Below are 20,148 nucleotides of genomic sequence, written 5' to 3' on the forward strand. Positions count from 1 at the left end.
AAAGAATATTCTAATTTAGTTTATATATTCCATTTGATTTCATTCTACTTTAATTGTCTGTTAATGTTGATACACCAAAGGACCCAGACACATCTTTTGTATGTGCAAGCTTACTTGGCAATAAAGGCATTTATGATTTCTGATCTAACGTTCCTTGTGTTCATCTACCACCTTGTGTTCATCTACCACCTTGTGTAGATAAACACCCTGTGTTCCTCAGTTCCACCCTGTGTTCCTCAGTTCCACCCTGTGTTCCTCAGTTCCACCCACATTGTGTTCCTCAGTTCCACCCACGCTGTGTTCCTCAGTTCCACCCACCCTGTGTTCCTCAGTTCCACCCACCCTGTGTCCCTCAGTTCCACCCTGTGTCCCTCAGTTCCACCCTGTGTTCCTCAGTTCTACCCACCCTGTATCCCTCAGTTCCACCCTGTGTTCCTCAATTCTCCCCACCTTGCCATGGAGGGCTGCTGCCCCTGCGGCGCTCCTGTGCTCCAGCATGGGTGAGATCACTGTCCACTGGTTGGTTTCAGGCTCATAGCGCTCTGCGGTGTTCAGTCGCAGGTGTCCGTCGAACCCTCCCATGGCATAGATACAGCCGCCCAACGCGACCACGCTGAGGTGACTGCGGCATGAGTGCATGGGAGCCGCCTGCAGCCATCTGTGAGTGACAGGGTTGAACCTGTGCACACTGCTGAAATACTCTAGGCCGTCCAAGCCACCGACGCAGTAGACCAGACCGTGGAGATAAGCGGTGTTGTGGAAGGCCCGGGGACGCAGTACACCGGACCACCGGGGAGATAAGCGGTGTTGTAAGGACTGGGGCCGGGGAGTCTCAGTCTGAACGCTCACGTCGATCCATCCACCGGTTCGGATATCGTAAGCCTCCATGCCATTGGTCATGCTGCCGCGACTCCAGCCTCCGATGGCCAATAAGACCTCCTGGGGCAGGCGTGGGCGGTTCAGGGGGTTTGGGAGCCTGTCGGAGCCAGGGGGGTTCTGGACGCTGAGGATGAGGGGCCTGCAGTCGTGGCTGTCCCTCACCACAGGGTTGTTCTGGATGTTGTTCAGCAAGTAGTCAGGCCTCATCAAGCCCATGCGAACCTGGGAAGAGACAAGCAGACAGCAGGTACAACTTAGACAGCGGTTGTAGACGGTTTAACTGGAATTCTGTTGCTAGGGAACAGTTTGGACCCAAATGTTTGAGAACCACTGTACTAGGGAACCTAGTGTTGTTTTAATGTAATGCACAGTAATACAATTAGTTACCTTGGGCAGCAGCAAAGGGACGTGTGTTTTACGCTCCTCACGGGAGTGGTCGATCCAATGGAGGACGGCCTCGAACACTGTCTCCTCGCTCTTCACGTTCAGGTCATCCCTCTCGATGATGTCCACCAGTTGCTGCAGGGACAGCTCCACAAACTCCTGTGAGATGCGCAGCATCTCCTCAAAGTGACACACGATGAAGAGATGGGCCTTGCGCTTCAGGTCAGGGCAGTAGTAGATGTCCACCAACCTCCAGATGCCGACACAGTTTTCCAGAGACAGTTGGCCTTCTAGGAAGTCAGAGCACGCTCCTACTATGCCAGTGACAAGAAGCTGGTCTGCTGCCACCAGAAGCTCTTCCACGTTCTCTGCTGTCACCGGCACAAAGCGTGTGTAGGCGTACTCTATGATGAGCTGCATCATACCCGGGGACACCCCAGGGATAGTGTAGACTGGTTTCTCTGAGTCGCTCCAGCGAGTGAAGAGGGTTCTGTGGGATGCAGAGTATAGAGATATCTGATGAGTAAACAGTAAGCAACATTCTGTCCTGTGTACTAATATATTTTCACTGTAGAAGTATAGGGTCTTAGCACAGTGGAAGTATAATATTTTGTTAGTATAGTATCTGTTTACAGTAGAAGTACAGTATAGGGTATTTTCACAGAAGCATAAGGTCTTTTCACAGTAGAAGTATAGTATATTTTCATAGTAGAAGTACAGTATAGTATCTGTTTACAGTAGAAGTACAGTATAGTATATTTCTACAGGAGAAGTACAGTATAGGGTCTTAGCACAGTCAAAGTAAATTATTCAAATCAAATTAATTCATTGAAGCGTCTAGATGACGGACACATCCATCCCTACCAAGCTACCCTGAACCAAGCTAACCTGAACCAAGTTAACCTGAACCAAGCTAACCTGAACCAAGCTAACATGAACCAAGCTAACCTGAACCAAGCTAACCTGAACCAAGCTAACCTGAACCAAGCTAAACGTACCTGAAATAGTCGCTGCAGCCACACAGGATTACCCTGTGGGCGTTAAAATCAGTGCTGTTGACTTTAATAACCACATCACAGAACCTTCCCTCCAGACGCAGTTCATTAAGGATTGTACAGGACATTGTTTCCTTTTCCATGTGGGGATTTTTAAATTGTATCTACAGAATATATTCAAGCTTACAGAGAAGTAGCCGGACACAACAAGTGAGCTCACTTGTCTACTGAGATCTGAGATCTTCTAAGAGAATTGTTGAATAGATACACAAATGTTCTAGAATGTCCTATTATGACATCATACTGTGACATCATACTGTGACATCATAATGGTACATGTTTGAGTTCCATTTGAATAATATAAATAATATGTTGATATAATGTAATGTAATGTTATATATTATAATATAATAATAAAGTATAATATATTTTGCTCCCATTTTAATAATATAGACATGTCTAAAACATGACATTCTTTAAAGTCTTAAAATTAAATAAATTTAATTTAAATTAAAATAAATGTAAAATAATAATAACTTTATTTATATAGCACCATTCATCCAGATTGCAGCTCAAAGTGCTTTACAGAAAAAACGAAAAACAAAAGGACATATTAAAAGAAAAAGATTTTTTTTTTTTATGACTTATACTTTATTGCATATTTTTCCTTTTTGCACACAGTACTTCAGGACAATACAATGAATGACATATTTTGCATCAGCATGGGTCAGTCCTGAAGGACAACATAGACACCTGGACCCCTAACGTCTAGGTTACACTGATACCCCCCATATGGGGGGGGGAGACAGAAAAAAAATAAAAATAAAAAATAAAGACATTAGAATAAGTAAACCTAAACAAACGAAAAATTCTACCATAACAAAAAATTAATAAAAAATAAAAAATAGAAAGATAAATTAGACTAAGCCGAGAATATAATGGGAAGTAGTACCAAAACAGAAAGAAAACACCAAACGAAAAAATAAATCTACATTAAAACATAGAGCCATTCTTGTCTACATAAACATGGTGCATTTGTCAGGTATTATATACTCATGTGCATCGTCGCTGTCTTAGACGAGTGTGCCCCTCCTCCTTTTATAGTGAGTGAAATTGCAAATATTTCCCCCATTTGCTAATATATTTGTCTCCTTTCTCTCCTAAACTAAAAGATATTTTCTCATAGGCAGCTACCCTACCCAGTTCTCCACTCCACTCTCGGAATGACGGGCCTTCTGGTGCCTTCCAGCCTCTCATTATGATCTGTTTGCCTATCATAATACTAGTCTGTATCCAATCAGCTAGGGGCTTTGCGATATGGCTAAGACTGCAGGGATCCCCCAGGATATATAAACCAGAACAGAAATCATACTCCGTCCCTGTGACCTCTGTGATGTAGCCATGTATGTTACTCCAGAAGTCTCTGATTTTCGGACATGACCAGAGTGCATGGACTACATTTACATTTACATTTAGTCATTTAGCTGACGCTTTTATCCAAAGCGACTTACAAGTTCTGTACGACAAGCCATCAGGAAGGGCACAACTCTATCAGCTGAGTAACAATGTTCATCAAAGTGTTGAGTGCTACAGTGTAGGTTAGTTTATAAGTGCATGACAGTATGGTTAGTTAGGGTTAGATAATTTTTTTTTGTTTTAATTCAGATAATGGTTGAAGAAGTGCGTCTTTAGTCGACGGCGAAAGATTGGACGTGTTTCGGCTGTCCTAACTGGGGTGGGTAGTTCATTCCACCATTGTGGGGCAAGGATTGAGAATAGGCGACTTCTCTAGTCCCCCTCCCCTGTGTGACATTTCCAGCAATCTGGGTTCTCTTTCAGGCCCGGTCTATACATTTTAGAGGGGGTCCAATAAATGCGGTGGAAGATCTTGAATTGTATTAGCCTTGTTCTAATATCCCTGGACACCTGTTTGGGGATCCCCGAGATTATATCCCAGTCCTCTTGCTCAAATGTGACCCCCCCACTGCCCTCCCTGTCGATAAACATGGAATAGTAGACCGAGGCCTCAAGAAAAAAGTATTAATTAAATAATAAAGACATTAAAATGATAAAAACGGGAATAGAACAACTAGATAAGATAGTAAAAATTAGAAAAGTAAGACAACAAAATTATTACAAATAAAATAATAATAAAGACAGAAAAATTAAATAGTTATAATAATAAAATAGCTCAATTAGATAGTAAACAATAAGAAAAAATTTATAACAGTAAAATAAGACATTAATGAATAACAATTAAAATTATAAAAAAAACGAAATAAAATAATGATACAAATTATAATAAAATATTTAAGTAAAAATAATAGAAATAAAGAAAAATAAGACAATAAAATAAAGATAATAATTAATTTAAAAGCTAGTTTAAAAAGGTACGTTTTGACCTGGTTTTAAAAAGTGCCAACCGAGTCTGCTGTCCTAATGACCTGCAGGAGAGTGTTCCACAGTTTTGGGGTGTAGCAGCTGAAAGCACCCATATTATGTGCATTACCCATATTATGTGCATTACACAAACTAAAAACAGATATTGCATTACATTACACAAACTAAAAACAGATATTACATTACATTATTAACCTCTTCCGCCCGTGCGGTCCGGGGCCAGACCGCAAATGACATCACGTCATAAATCAAGCTCTGCAGACTGTCTGACATAATTATCGTTTTTTTTTTCAAATGTATTCAAGAATAAACATCATAACCATGTCACAACAGCAGTTATAATGTATATTTTCATCAATACGTTTGTTTACCAATAGGTTAAAGTGTTATTAGTGAGATTTTAGTTTTTGAAATGTGTTTGTTGTGGTCGCGGAGATCCGCCATTTTGAATAAGCGGCCCACGCTGAATGATGGAAAATTTAGTCATTTTGAGAAGAGGACATCCAGAGCTTTCAATGAGCGTTGGCATTTTTCAAAACGACACTTCCCAAAGGCCTCTAGCTTTCGGCAAGCAAATGACTTCCTGATTCATATTTTTAATTTGTCTTATTACTCTGGATTATATACCACAAAACTGAACGTTATTGGCATATATTGGAGCGCAGTAAGTTTGTCTCCCCTATATTTTGAGCATTTAGCAACCATCCGATAAAGACGCATTTCTTCAACCATTATCTGAATAAAAAAAAAAAAAATAAAAAATCTAACCCTAACTAACCGTACTGTCATGCACTTGTCCTAATAACCTAACCTACACTGTAGCACTCAACACTTTGATGAACATTGTTGCTCAGCTGATAGAGTTGTGCCCTTCCTGATGGCTTGTCGTACAGAACATGTAAGTCGCTTTGGATAAAAGCGTCAGCTAAATGACTAAATGTAAATGTAAATCCGATTAAAAAATCTGTTTCAAAATGGCGGAGCTCTGGCAAGAACAAGCAACCTACTGTAAATACAGTAGATTTCATTATCTGTTCTTATGCACGCCTGGTGATACTAAATCCAAATTGAACTCTGCCATTTGAAAGATAAGATTTGGCCCAATCCATAAATGTGCGAATTGGCTATAATAAAGTAATTTATAGGCCTGCTATTCTATATTCTATAATAATATTTCAAATAGCATTGGTCTGGATGGGAGAATTCAGTACTGTATCTACAAAACCTTCTGTTTATTCATCTTCCCTTTATTCATTTCCTTAGATGTACAGGTGATCTCAAGAAGGTGCTGAATGAGCTCATTGGCAGTTTTTCATGTCTGGTCATTATTAGCATGGTGTTATTCACTGTCAAAGATGCAAAGAAAAATCATAATTCATATTCTCCTTTGTTTCATCACAATTTAAGCAAGCCTAGTAATAGACACAATCTTTCTGACACTGGGAATACATTCACTGAGGTCCACATAAATGTCCCTAGATACCAAGAACATGCAAATGGCCTTGTAGAAGTGGAGCAATATACCATTTACATAGGTATGTATTTTAGGCGGATTTTCAGAAAATAGGGCTCCGGGCTTAACAGACTTTATGCTGTGTAGCCAGCCTATGCTTCGTCATCTGAAGGATCCGATTGCAGTTTCAATGCATACGTGTTGAATTGTTTAAAAAAAAACTGAATGGATCCCAACCCATAGGTTCTATGTACATCACCAGCTATCACCGTCCAGATAATGATGAGTCAGAAGTTACATATCCATAGAGGCTCCATTCGAAACTGAACTAATGCAGTTGCCATGAAACTATTCAGCGGCTCAGGATGATTTAATGACCAGTGTGTGTGTGTGTGTGTGTGTGTGTGTGTATAGATGTGACGGATCATACTGGGTCTGCGTTGTGTTTGATGTTAAATGAGAATGTCCCGAGGGGGAGTCGAACAGGGGGCTCCCGCGTCCGCGGGCGACGACACAGGCCGCTGCACTAAGAAGTGAATTCACTCCTAACTACCGTACCTATGCGTCTGTTAACCCTGTTATGGGGAAGTGAGTTTAATTTACCAGCCCACACTGCCACTCGTCAACACACCTGTTTCCGTGACTGTGGACATACCCACAGGCTTCCCCGTTACACTCACCTCCCTAAACTCACGCCCCTCAGGACATCCGGGTCACGGCACCACTGTGACGGATCATACTGGGTCTGCGTTGTGTTTGATGTTAAATGAGAATGTCCCGAGGGGGAGTCGAACAGGGGGCTCCCGCGTCCGCGGGCGACGACACAGGCCGCTGCACTAAGAAGTGAATTCACTCCTAACTACCGTACCTATGCGTCTGTTAACCCTGTTATGGGGAAGTGAGTTTAATTTACCAGCCCGCACTGCCACAGTCACTCGTCAACACACCTGTTTCTGTGACTGTGGACATACCCACAGGCTTCCCCGTTACATAGAGGTGTGTGTGCGTGTTGCAGTTCAGAGCTGGAGTCCATCCAGCTGACATCAGTAGAATATCAACAGCTGAAGAAGAAATTCATGACTGATGTTATACAAGGAAGAGACGTCTTCAATAAGACGACACCTCAGGTACACACACTCACACACACACACACACACACACACACACACACACACACACACACACACACACACACACACACACACACACACACACACACACAGACAGGCTCTCTCTATCTCTTTCACTCTGTCTCTCCATGGTGACATGGCATAATCTCTCTCTCTCTCTATTCAATTCAAAGGTGCTTTATTTGCATGCATGTCAAACAATTAACAGTATTTTTACAATGTAAGATTGTTATGTTTATATATATTTATTTTTTAGTCAATGTGTTTTTAAAGTTTTAGACGTTACAGTAGACATTACAGACGTATCAAACATAAGCACACACAAAACAAAACCAAGAAAACATAAAAACAGTTCACAGAGCACTTCAATACAAAACCGTTACAATACAATACAGAGTCATTATCTCAGGAGATGAGAGACAGTCAACCGTTCCACCTGAGAAATAAAGGGCTGCCGCACCACATCAAACTTTCCACTTGATCCCCGCAATCCGCGGAGCTAATGATGCTAATGATGGAGCATCGCCGTCGGTTGTGTGATAGTAAAGGGCTAACCTTCTGTATTGTCACAGTGAAAGGGTTAACCGGCTGTTGTGTGGCAGTGAAAGGGTTCAAGTATCCAACCTGCAAGCTAGCTCCTCTGAGTAGAGCTCAAATATGGAGGACCAGAAGGCTGCTAGGCTAGCACACGACGAAAATGTGTGATACACATGTCAAATATATATATTTTTTTTCTCCACTTTTTCTCCTTATTTTCTATTTCCCCCCATCACAATTTTGAGTTTCCAATTCTCCCTCCCCTGTCTTGAACGTTGCTCGACTATGCCCCCCACTGGTCGGTTGTAGGGAGGATAGAAGCCTTGCATCACGTGTCCCCTCCGATACACGAGGAGGCAGCCTGTCGCATCTTTTCACCTGCCAGCGCGGACTCTCAGTGGCGAGGGAGGCTCACGCTGCCCCCGCCACTTCCTGTCTCTGCTGTGCAGGTGTCCCCCAACCGACCTGTAAGAGTCGCTGTCCATAACGTCCAAATCCCCACCCATCGACTTCCACCCACTACCTCTGCCAATGAGTTAGTATGACCAGGGACGTGCACAGGACTTTAGAGGGGCAAGTGCTCAAAGGCTGAAAAGGGCACTGGGCCTGTGCTATTTTTGGGGGCCCTTTTTGGGCGGGAGGGGCCTTTTTATGCTTTTTGGGGGGTTTTGGTGATCAAATATTGAATATTGAACTATAATAATCAGCTCACTTATCCTTGAAAGACACTTTTATCACTGACTTAAAAGGCCCATACATCTCCATAAATGTTCAGGGGGGAGGGAATAAGTGCATACCCTACAGACCCCAAGTCTGTTAGGACAGCAGACTCGGTTGGCACTGCTCAAAACTTACCTTTTTAAAATAGCTTTTAAATGAATTATTATCTTTATTTCATTGTCTTATTTTTCTTTATTTCTACATTTTACTTAAATATTTTATTATAATTTGTATCATTGTTTTATGTAGGTTTTTTTAATCATTTTATTTGTTCTTTTTTAATGTCAACATATTATAATGGCCCTCAAACATGTTCCGTTGTGATGTCACAGTATGATGTCATAATAGAACATTCTAGAACATTTGTGATGTCACAGTATGTTGTCATAATCAAACATTCTAGAACATTTGTGATGTCACAGTATGATGTCATAATCAAACATTCTAGAACATTTGTTACAGTATTTCAACAATTCTGATGATGTTTGTATTGTGATTGTATGACAAGAGGAGCAGAGAAGAAGGAGACAGAGACGATAGAAATGTGTTTTGAAGATGAGAAGAAGAAGAAGAGGAGTGTAAACTTTCTCAAGTGTGGGCGAAGCAAGAATTGTGGAGGGCAGTAATACGCCACGATGCGTCTACACTGCCGGAAATTCAAATAAGAAGAAGAAGAAGATCTCAGATCTCAGAAGACAAGTGAAGATATCACTTGTTGTTTCCGGCTACTTGTCTGTAAGCTTGAATATATTCTGTAGATACAATTTAAAATCCCCACATGGAAAAGGAAACAATGTCCTGTACAATCCTTAATGAGCTGCATCTGGAGGGAAGGCTCTGTGATGTGGTTATTAAAGTCAACAGCACTGAGTTGAATGCCCACAAGGCCCTCCTGTGTGACTGCAGTGACTATTTCAGGTAAGTTTAGCTTGGTTCAGGTTAGCTTGGTTCAGGTTAGCTTGGTTAGTAAACAGATACCATACTGTACTTTTACTGTAAACAGATACTATACTGTACTTCTACTGTAAACAGATACTGTACTGTATGTCTACTGTAAAAAGATAATATACTGTACTTATACTGTAAACAGATACTATACTGTACTTATACTGTAAACAGATACTATACTGTACTTCACAGATACTATACTGTACTTCTACTGTAAACAGATACTATACTGTACTTCTACTGTACAAATATACTATACTGCACTTCTACTGTAAACAGATACTATACTGTACTTCTACTTTAAACAGATAGTAAAAAATGTCCTCTGCAAAAGCATGCAATTGGTCCACTGATGGATACATCTTGATATTTGTCTAGTCTAGTGTGTTCATTAGATGGGTGAAATCCTCTTTCAGTGCCTCTGTGCCTGTTTTCTTAGGCAGTTGGCCTCTGGTATGCGTGCCATTAGCGTTAGCCACGCTTCTAAGAGGTTGGTAGTCGACTACGGCTCCTTTCGATCGATTAGTCGACTATTCGACTTAGGGGTGCACCGATGTATCGGTCGGGTATCGGTATTGGCCGATAAGTGCCTTGTTGACTGCAATCGGCCTATCGGCCGATAAGCTCGAATGTGCCGATGGCAGTAGCCGATAAATATCCATCAATTTGTGTCGCGTAAAAAGGCAAAAAAAAGTTCAGTCGCGTCGCAACCTGCACAACGCCGCCCCCGGCCCACACACACACAAGCTACTGCATCAAAGTTACTACTTATGATTAACAAATGCATTCGTTTTGTGGCATTAACGTTATATAGTTAGTGTTACACGTTCAATAACATCAGCATATTATTTACCCGAACGTAGCAAGCATTACTCGTTCATACTAGCTCAGTTCCTTCCGTTGCTCATAGAGCCCTGAGTTTTACCCATTCTGCAATCTGTTAATAAAGTTTTCAATCAGACACATGTATAGAAAGGCTTTGTTTTATTATAACATTCGTTGCAGTAAAATCATTATGCCTCATTTAGTCATCCTGCGGAGCTAAAAGCTAAACGTCGGCCGCGCCGCTGCGGGGATCTAACGTTGTTGTTGTTGTAGAGCTCAGCTCTCGTCAAAATCAATGGCGGACAAAAGCGGAAGTAAAAAATGTATACGCGCTTGCCGATTGGTGGTAACAGCAGAGGCGGGTGCAAGCGGTGTGTGACGTAATTGGCAGAATCGACTGTCAATCAAAATTTCATTGGTTGAGAGCTCTGGTTGAGACAATAGTATCCAGCTGCAGCCCGGTAGACCATACTGGGAGAACTAGTATCTAGCTGCAGCCCGGCAGACCATACTGGGAGAGAGATAGTGCTATTTCTACGGCACATCAAAACGCTCAAACACGCTCGCTCTCTCTCTCTCTCTCTCTCTCTCTTCTTCTTCTTCTTCTTGTATATTTCCGGCGGACTACACGACTAGGCGTATTGCCGCCCTCCACAGGACAGTGGGAGCACTATATATTTCCAGCCCTCCCTATATTCTGTTATACAGCCCTGCAGTGAGCAGGAACCTCTCTCTCTCTCTCTCTCTCTCTCTCTCTCTCTCTCTCTCTCTCTCTCTCTCTCTCTCTCTCTCTCTCTCTCTCTCTCTCTCTCTCTCTCTCTCTACGTTCAATGATTTAAAGTGGCCACATGTTACAATATAAATACTAACTGGGATAGTTGATGATAAACATTTAATTTCATTATCTGAAATATTATACAATCATTAAGTCTGCTATAAGCCATTATCCCTTTGTGTGTGATTATTATTGTCTCACAGTTGTGTGTATATATAGTGTGTGTGTGTTTTTAGCTAAAGTGGATAGAAAACAGTACTGTGCAAAAGTCACCCAAGAGTTTTTATATAAATGGTCTTACAGTAGATTATAAAATGTTTAATAAAAAAAATTAAAAGTATTAGTATGTCAGTAGAGACAATGTCTTAGTAATTTTTAGAAACTTTTAATTTAATAATTTTTTAAAGCATCTTCATGGTTTAATGCAAACTGCAAATTGTTAAATCAAGCATTTTTAAGTGCTTTAGAGTAAATGTCCAAATATCGCGATATATATATAGTGTATCGTGATATAGCAAAAAATATTGCGATATCCTTTAGAGGCCATATTGCCCAGCCCTAATTGACATGGTGTCCATTTTTAGACATATGCCCGATGCATCTAGTCAGTCACACTTAGGGTATTACTACTACCATGTAGTGCCATGTAGTACCCTGTAGTACCCTGTAGTACCATGTAGTGCCATGTAGTACCCTGTATTGCCATGTACCCTGTAGTACCATGTATTGCCATGTAGTACCTTGTATTACCATGTAGTACCCTGTAGTGCCATGTAGTACCATGTAGTACCATGTAGTACCCTGTAGTACCATGTAGTACCATGTAGTACCCTGTATTTCCCTGTGTAGTACCCTGTAGTACCCTGTAGTACCATGTAGTATCATGTAGTACCCTGTAGTACCCTGTTGTTACGTTCTGGTTGCTGACTGCTGTCTGGAACCACCCACCATTCTGTCATCTGTCACTTGGCTACTGTCCCCTGTCTCCCCTGTCACTTAGTGCTGTCACTTAGGGTATGGTTCCTTATTGGCTGTCACGGGTGTGTGTGTGGAATGTTAGAATGTGGTGTCTATTTAACCTTCCTATCTTCTGCTTGATATCCGTCAGGTTTTCATTATAGCGTTCGGAGATAACGCGGGCGGTTCCGGTTCTGGACCACCACTAAGCTCCATTATCTTATCCCCTCTTCTTCCTGCCACTCGGCATTGTATCCTAGTATTACTCTTTGTGTTCTTTACTATTAAAACGAACCTGCTTAAGAGTACACCCTCTCCGTCTCTGTGATTGCATACCACAATTGGAACTCACCTACCTCCATCCTGACACCCTGTAGTACCATGTAGTATCATGTAGTACCATCTATTACCCTGTAGTACCATGTAGTATCATGTAGTACCATGTAGTATCATGTAGTACCCTGTAGTACCCTGTAGTACCATGTAGTTATATAGTTTTGTCCGCTATTCTTCTTTGGGCTTTTATCGGCTACTGTTGCCATGGCAAGGCAAATTCAAGAAAACTCCCAATACATTTTATTATTTATTTTATGTTATGAATCAGCCTGCCAAGTTTCATAGATATGCCCCCTAAGGAAAAATATGCCCCCACAGTTTTAGGGTACCGGTCGAGGGCCTGTTCACAGACCCTTCGGTTAACGTTAATTTACAGGGGGAAATCTTCTTCTTCTTCTTTTTTTTTTTTTTTGTAGATAACTTTTGAAATAGCACCAAAATTGTGAATTTCCAGGTATTTCAAGAAGTGACCGGTAAAGGGTTAATAATAATAAGGGCCAAGGCTGGCTTAAATTAAACATTATGACTTACCATTAGAAGAGTTGGAGGCGGCGAGTGGCACTGAACCTCCTCAGGATGCGTCCTTCCACTCAGTTGTACATTTTCGCGTCTTGAAAAACTCTTTTGCAACTTCAAACCATCCAGTCTCCGATTGGTTCTATACCGCTAGCATAGAAATTCCGGCAGCAGAAACAAAAAGCTGCATCAGCATTTTCACTGTACTCGAGCCAGTCTCTGTTATGGAACCAAGTAGCTACAAATGACCGTTTCCTACCGCTAAAAATGCATGCAGGGTATGGTTGTAAAACCATTTGTTTGGGTTGCTCAGTCCCGAAATCATTTAACGGTGTGGATCATGATGGCTAACCTGCCACGTTAGCTTCTGCAAGTTCTGCTGCATTAACAGATGCACCTGCACCGGGCGCTTCTTGGCAGACTTCATGGCGCCTTACCGAAAGCTCTTCAGAGGTGCTGGTTTCTCCGTTAGATGTTGGAGGACCAGGAGGAAGCATTGGAGGAAGCCGTGAAGAAGTGCCCCTGCCCCACCATTTTCGTATGTCAATTTTTTATGTCCGTCTCCTTGTGTTTTATTTTACCGTCCCTGATGGTGACAGACGAACCCTCTATAAATTGTACTTTTCGCACTCACTCACGCAGTCACGCTCTGACTACCCATCAACTCAACGTGACCAATTATGTAATAACAAATTCAAACACACACCAATCAGCGATCAAACATACACTTCTTTTAAGACTTTTTGTTTAATTTCGTTTAATAATAGGCTAAATAGCCTATTTATGAAGGAAAACATCTGACTTTTACTATAATACAAATTATTACAAAAAGAAAAAAAGAATTTAAACTGGGGTGGCACCTCAGGGGCACCTGAGATTTCAGGGGGGGGCACGTGCCCCTGGTGCCCCAGTGGTAAAATCGCCAATGTCATCATATGAAAGCTTGCTAGACACATCTCTGTTAATACTCATCATAGCCAGGCCATTGAGGCGGTCCTGTGACATTGTTGACCTCAAGTATGTTTTAATTTGTAAAAAAAAAAAATATTTGGCGCCCTCTCCAGCCATTGGCGCCCTAGGCGATCGCCTAGCTCGCCTATGCATAGAAACGGCCCTGTACATCTCTGGATGTTTTGTTTTGTTTGGCTGTTTTATTTTTTGTTCTTCTGTTTTGTTCTTTTTTTCCCCCATACTGTAAAGCGGTTTGAACACTGAAAACACCATATAAATCTAATGGATTATTATTATTATTATTATTATTATTATTATTATTATTATTATTATTATTATTATTATTATTATTATTATTATTATTATTATTATTATTATTATTATTATTATTATTATTATTATTATATTATTATTATTATTATTATTATTATTATTATTATTATTATTATTATTATTATTATTATTATTATTATTATTATTATTATTATTATTATTATTATTATTATTATTATTATTATTATTATTATTATTATTATTATTATTATTCTCTAAATCAGGGAACCTTATCTGAGGGTCCTGTTTGCAAATGTGCCAATGTCATAAAAGACATTTATTATACATACTTGAATTATGATGTATGATAATTATGTACAATAAGTGACAATCTTGTGTATTTTAAGCATAACTAAATACTAAGGATGGGTTTGCATGAACACCATTTGGATTTGGATTCTCTACAAAACTGTGATCATATTCTTTTCATGTATGCTTGTCTGTTAGTGGTTGTTGTATACATGCACATGTGTGTGTGTGTGTGTGTGTGTGTGTGTGTGTGTGTGTGTGTGTGTGTGTGTGTGTGTGTGTGTGTGTGTGTGTGTGTGTGTGTGTGTGTGCGTGTGTGTGTGTGTGTGTGCGTGCGTGCGTGCGTGCGTGCGTGTGTGTGTGCGTGCGTGTGCAAATACGTGTGTACGTGTTGTGGTGGTGGGCATCGGGTGTACATGTGTAGGATTCTGAAGATATATCCAAATCCCAAAACCACCTTGGTGTGAAAGGGGAGATGTTGACAATAAAATATACTTTACGATGTTTTACTCTCTTACCTCATTATGTGAAAAAAGGAATCAAAGCGAGGGCCTTTGTCCACAGACTGAATGATTCAACTGTAGTACATGTGGAGGTGTTTGGCCTCCTCTGTGCTGTGTGTCGTTTTAATAAACCACTAGATGGCAGCATTTACACTGTTACTGTTTCTTGATGGAGAGCGGTGGTGGAAGAAGTACACAGTTCCTTTTAAGTAAAAGTAGAAATACCCAGATAAATGAGTAGGGGAGAACGGGGTTGGGTGTAGGTTGTCACATTCATTATATTTCGCTACCAAAAGGCGCTGTCTCCCATATTTTGGTATGGAAATGTCCAGAATTGGGATCAGAGCTTGCCTACATAGTCTTCTTTGGAGTAAGACAGCTGAACTTGAGGTGAGAGGACTTTTTGTGTTTTTCATGTGCAATTGTAAATATTTAGCTCCTCAGTATTTTTCTTCTAGGCTTTTACACAATTGGTTTATATTAATGAAACAATTGTTACCCTTAAAAAGTGTGAAGGGAAAGCTATAGTTTAGATTGTTGTTGGCTAACTAACACATTTTTAGATGGTTGTTAGCCTTGATACTAGCAAGACATTCCAGTTGGGGTTGGTCGTCACATTTTCTTTGGGATTGTTCACATGTGACAACATGGACAGTTTCTTCACCAACTTGGAGGAGGTGATGGATGAGCTGAGGACAGACAGAGCGGAGCCCAATGCACCCCACCCCAGCCCACCTGCCAAGCCTAGTACATCCCAGCCTAGACCACCTGCCAAGCCTAGTACATCCCAGCCTAGACCACCTGCCAAGCCTAATACATCCCAGCCTAGACCACCTGCCAAGCCTAGTACATCCCAGTCTAGACCACCTGCCAAGCCTAATACATCCCAGCCTAGACCACCTGCCAAGCCTAATACATCCCAGCCTAGACCACCTGCCAAGCCTAGTACATCCCAGAATAGACCACCTGCCAAGCCTAGTACATCCCAGCCTAGACCACCTACCAAGCCTAATACATCCCAGCCTAGACCACCTACCAAGCCTAATACATCCCAGCCTAGACCACCTGCCAAGCCTAGTACATCCCAGAATAGACCACCTGCCAAGCCTAGTACATCCCAGCCTAGACCACCTACCAAGCCTAATACATCCCAGCCTAGACCACCTGCCAAGCCTAGTACATCCCAGAATAGACCACCTGCCAAGCCTAGTACATCCCAGCCTAGACCACCTACCAAGCCTAGTACATCCCAGCCTAGACCACCTACCAAGCCTAATACATCCCAGCCTAGACCACCTACCAAGCCTAGTACAGCCCAGCCTAGACCACCTACCAAGCCTAATACATCCCAGCCTAGACCACCTACCAAGCCTAGTACAGCCCAGCCTAGACCACCTGCCAAGCCTAGTACATCCCAGGCTAGACCACCTACCAAGCCTAATACATCCCAGCCTAGACCACCTACCAAGCCTAATACATCCCAGCCTAGACCACCTACCAAGCCTAATACATCCCAGCCTAGACCACCTACCAAGCCTAGTACATCCCATCCTAGACCACCTGCCAAGCCTAGTACATCCCAGCCTAGACCACCTACCAAGCCTAGTACAGCCCAGCCTAGACCACCTACCAAGCCTAGTACATCCCAGCCTAGACCACCTACCAAGCCTAGTACATCCCAGCCTAGACCACCTACCAAGCCTAATACATCCCAGCCTAGACCACCTACCAAGCCTAGTACATCCCATCCTAGACCACCTGCCAAGCCTAGTACATCCCAGCCTAGACCACTTACCAAGCCTAGTATATCCCAGCCTAGACCACCTACCAAGCCTAGTACATCCCAGCCTAGACCACCTTCCAAGCCTAGTATATCCCAGCCTAGACCACCTTCCAAGCCTAGTACATCCCAGCCTAGACCACCTCAAGCCTAGTACATCCCAGCCTAGACCACCTACCAAGCCTAGTACATCCCAGCCTAGACCACCTGCCAAGCCTAGTATATCCCAGCCTAGACCACCTTCCAAGCCTAGTACATCCCAGCCTAGACCACCTCAAGCCTAGTACATCCCAGCCTAGACCACCTACCAAGCCTAGTACATCCCAGCCTAGACCACCTGCCAAGCCTAGTACATCCCAGCCTAGACCACCTTCCAAGCCTAGTACATCCCAGCCTAGACCACCTGCCAAGCCTAGTACATCCCAGTGTACTCCACCCCAGCTGGAAAAGGCAGCCAGCAAGAAGAAGAAACAGAAAAGAAAGAGACAGGAGGAGTCTTCATCAGTTGAAGACGATTGTTTTTGTTTGGTTTGTATGGAAACGTTCTCAAACAGCCGTTCAGGGGAGGTATGGGAGAGGTGTTGGATGTGCAACCAGTGGGCACACAAGCTCTGCTTAGTTGGAGTGCCCAGAGACCCTACATTTGCCATCACTGTAACTCAGATAGTGAATGAATGTAGCCTAGTTGTGTTTAGGGTGACCAAATCCATATGATCCAAATGCAGGACAGCGTGTCGATTTTGCGGGACATTTGTTGAAATTGCGGGACAGTAATGAATATGTATACAATAATCATGTTTACATAATGTATTCATTTTGATCAAAATATAAGCATTTAATGTATTAAAAACACAATAGTGTTGTGTCTTAATTGCTTATTATACTCATGATCACTGTATAGAAGAATACCATGCAATCCAACATGCTGTTAAATTACCTACCGACTCCTAGAGGTTATATGGCTATAGAGTTAAGATACATGTATACCCTGTGATCTCTCTTGTAATGTGATACTGAAGTGCATACATGCAGGGCTTGACATTAACACCGGCCACCGGCCAAATGCTGGTAGAATTCGGCTGTGGCCGGTAACTCTGTCATTCTACCGGCCACAGTGGCCGGTGACTTTTTTTCTATGGAAAAAAAAACATTGTAGTCTACAAAAGGCATCTGCAATAATTAAGTCAATCCAAGTGATACTACATAATACTACAACTCCCACAACAATTCGGAAAAGTGCATTACCGGCCAGATCCTGGTAGTGGTGCTGTCTCGAGAATGGAGTACTCCTTGTTTTCAGACCGGATGTACATTTTTTTCATTCAGGCCTACTTTTCCTGTTAGCGTGAAGCTATGCCTTCATCAGATCGCATGCAATACCTTTTGCAACGCCGAATTCTCCACCACTTCCTTCTGACGTGGAACGATTAAACAAAACTACTCATAGAGCGCATCCATGTCTAACATGCCGTTGATCTTAAGGGCTTCAGCTGTAGCGCACAGGTCAGTGAAGCTGACGTTTCTCTTTAGAGACATGACAGAAAGAGCCTTCAGATAATTCTCATTGGAGAAATCGAACCACTTCTTGAGGTAGACGATGGCAGACCTGTAGAACGATGTGAAGTCTGCTCTTGTCTTTGCCGCTCTCGCATCTGGGAAGTGGCGGAGAAGGACACATGGCCTCTGTTCCAAAGAAGGAATCCATGAGCCTTTGCTGGATTTTCCCACACAGGGTAGAGAGACAGCTAGCTAGTATGATCGCAGGCAGCCGCAGCATGAGTGGAGATACAGTTGTTGTTGTTGTACACTAAAGGCACCAATAACAGCTTGCATTATATATAGTACCTGGCGTGAGCTGTTTATTGCCGTGCAAGGCTATAGCGTTACGTATGTAGTACTTGCGGTGCGTGCATAAGGTGCATTAGTGCATGTTTGGGGATTAATGAGAGGACAAAAACAATAATGATTAATAATAATAATAATAATAATAATAATAATAATAATAATAATAATAATTATAATTATAATTATAATAATAATTGTTTATTGAAATGCGGGACACTTATTGAAATGCGGGACATTTTTCTTCTGTTGCAGCATGCGGGACAGAGGGCTGAAATGCGGGACTGTCCCGCACAAATCGGGACGTTTGGTCGCCCTAGTTGTGTTGGCTATTATTGTTAGGCCTATTTATTTTGTTCTTATTTTGTTATATAGGATGGCCTAAATATGTGTTTCCTGTTTATGTTCATGTTAAGATGCATTAAGTTATGTATTTGTCGTACACATGTGTCGGAGGAAGCATGTGATAGTCTCCGCCCTCCCGGACCGACGGTAGGGGGTAGAGTGCGCAACGACCAGGAAGGGGATTGGGAATTGGCATAACGACTAACATTGGGAGGGGAGAAAAGCGGAACAATAAGGGGGGAAAAGATAATTAAAAAAAAAGTTATGTATTTGTCAACTTGTCAATGCAATTCAACTTTCAAATTTAGTTATTCCTTCTTGTCTTCTTTTTAAGATTTGTCCCCATTAAAACACATTGTGACAACCAACCCCATAGTGTGACAACCATCCCTGTGATGGGGTTGGTTGTCACAATGTGTCAGAGTGTCTTTGATAGGTAATTTCCTCTTTGTTACAATACGTTGGAAAATGAGAGGGATACACATTTCAAGCCAACATATTAAGCTTCAATTTAATGTAGGAATTACTATTGAAAGATGTTTTCATGATGAGCAATTCACACAGGGGTGGCCAACCAGTCAGAGACTAAGAGCCACAAAAATTACTGTGGTACCAGAAAGAGCCACACCATACCAGCGTTTCTCAACTTTTTTTTCAGTCACGGCACCCTTCATGTGTTTATAGGTCTCACCCTCTGGCCTCTGAAGTTGCTAATGTCTTTTTTATTTGGTCCTTTTTTTATTATTTTTTTATTATTTTTTATAATTTTTTTTGCGAGGCCCCCCTTCCCGCGAGGCCCTTTTTCATCACACACCTAAAATCTAGTTTTGCTTATATGCTTATATATTTCACATTAGACACGTTTGTAGAATGTGTCTGACTTGTTCCTGGCTCTGCGGCTCTGCAGATACACTATTGGAGCTCTGGGGCTCTGCAGCAGACATACTATTGGTTTCAACGAAGGGAGGGGTTACATGTGTACAGTCGGCCGGCGTGCGTCAGCTGCGTCTGACTATTTCGCGCGTGCAGCATTGGAGGTTATGCCAGCCAAGACGAAGAGGACGGTCGTTTGGCAGATGGACTGAAGATGAAAGTTGTTGCATGTTAGAAAGTTCAGTCAGGCTAGCCATGTCGGCTTAGCTAAAGGCAGGGACAGCTAGTTAGCTTTAGCTACGTTATAATATCGAGTGCTAACGTGTGGTTCAGTCGGGATAGCCATGTCGGCTAGTAGCTTAGCTAACCTAGAGAGAGCGCGTGCAGCATTGTTATGCCAAGATGAAGAGGACGGTC

General features: G+C 42.1%; 1 protein-coding gene across 1 annotated transcript in view; it reads right to left on the reverse strand.

The window, feature by feature from the left end:
* Nucleotides 1-13,282, reverse strand: part of LOC311241952 (uncharacterized protein) — a gene marked incomplete at both ends in the record, with an annotated part of 31,440 nt that extends 18,158 nt beyond the window's left edge. Inside the window, 3 exons of the mRNA XM_084330910.1 lie at nt 451-588; nt 1,366-1,479; nt 13,253-13,282. Coding sequence (XP_084187036.1) covers nt 451-588; nt 1,366-1,479; nt 13,253-13,282 — 282 coding nt within the window. The remainder of the gene's footprint in view (nt 1-450; nt 589-1,365; nt 1,480-13,252) is intronic.
* Between the last annotated feature and the right edge of the window lie 6,866 nt (nt 13,283-20,148).

This window comes from Notolepis coatsorum (assembly GCF_963971535.1).
Source record: "Notolepis coatsorum genome assembly, chromosome: 15".
Classification (NCBI taxonomy): Eukaryota; Metazoa; Chordata; class Actinopteri; order Aulopiformes; family Paralepididae; genus Notolepis; species Notolepis coatsorum.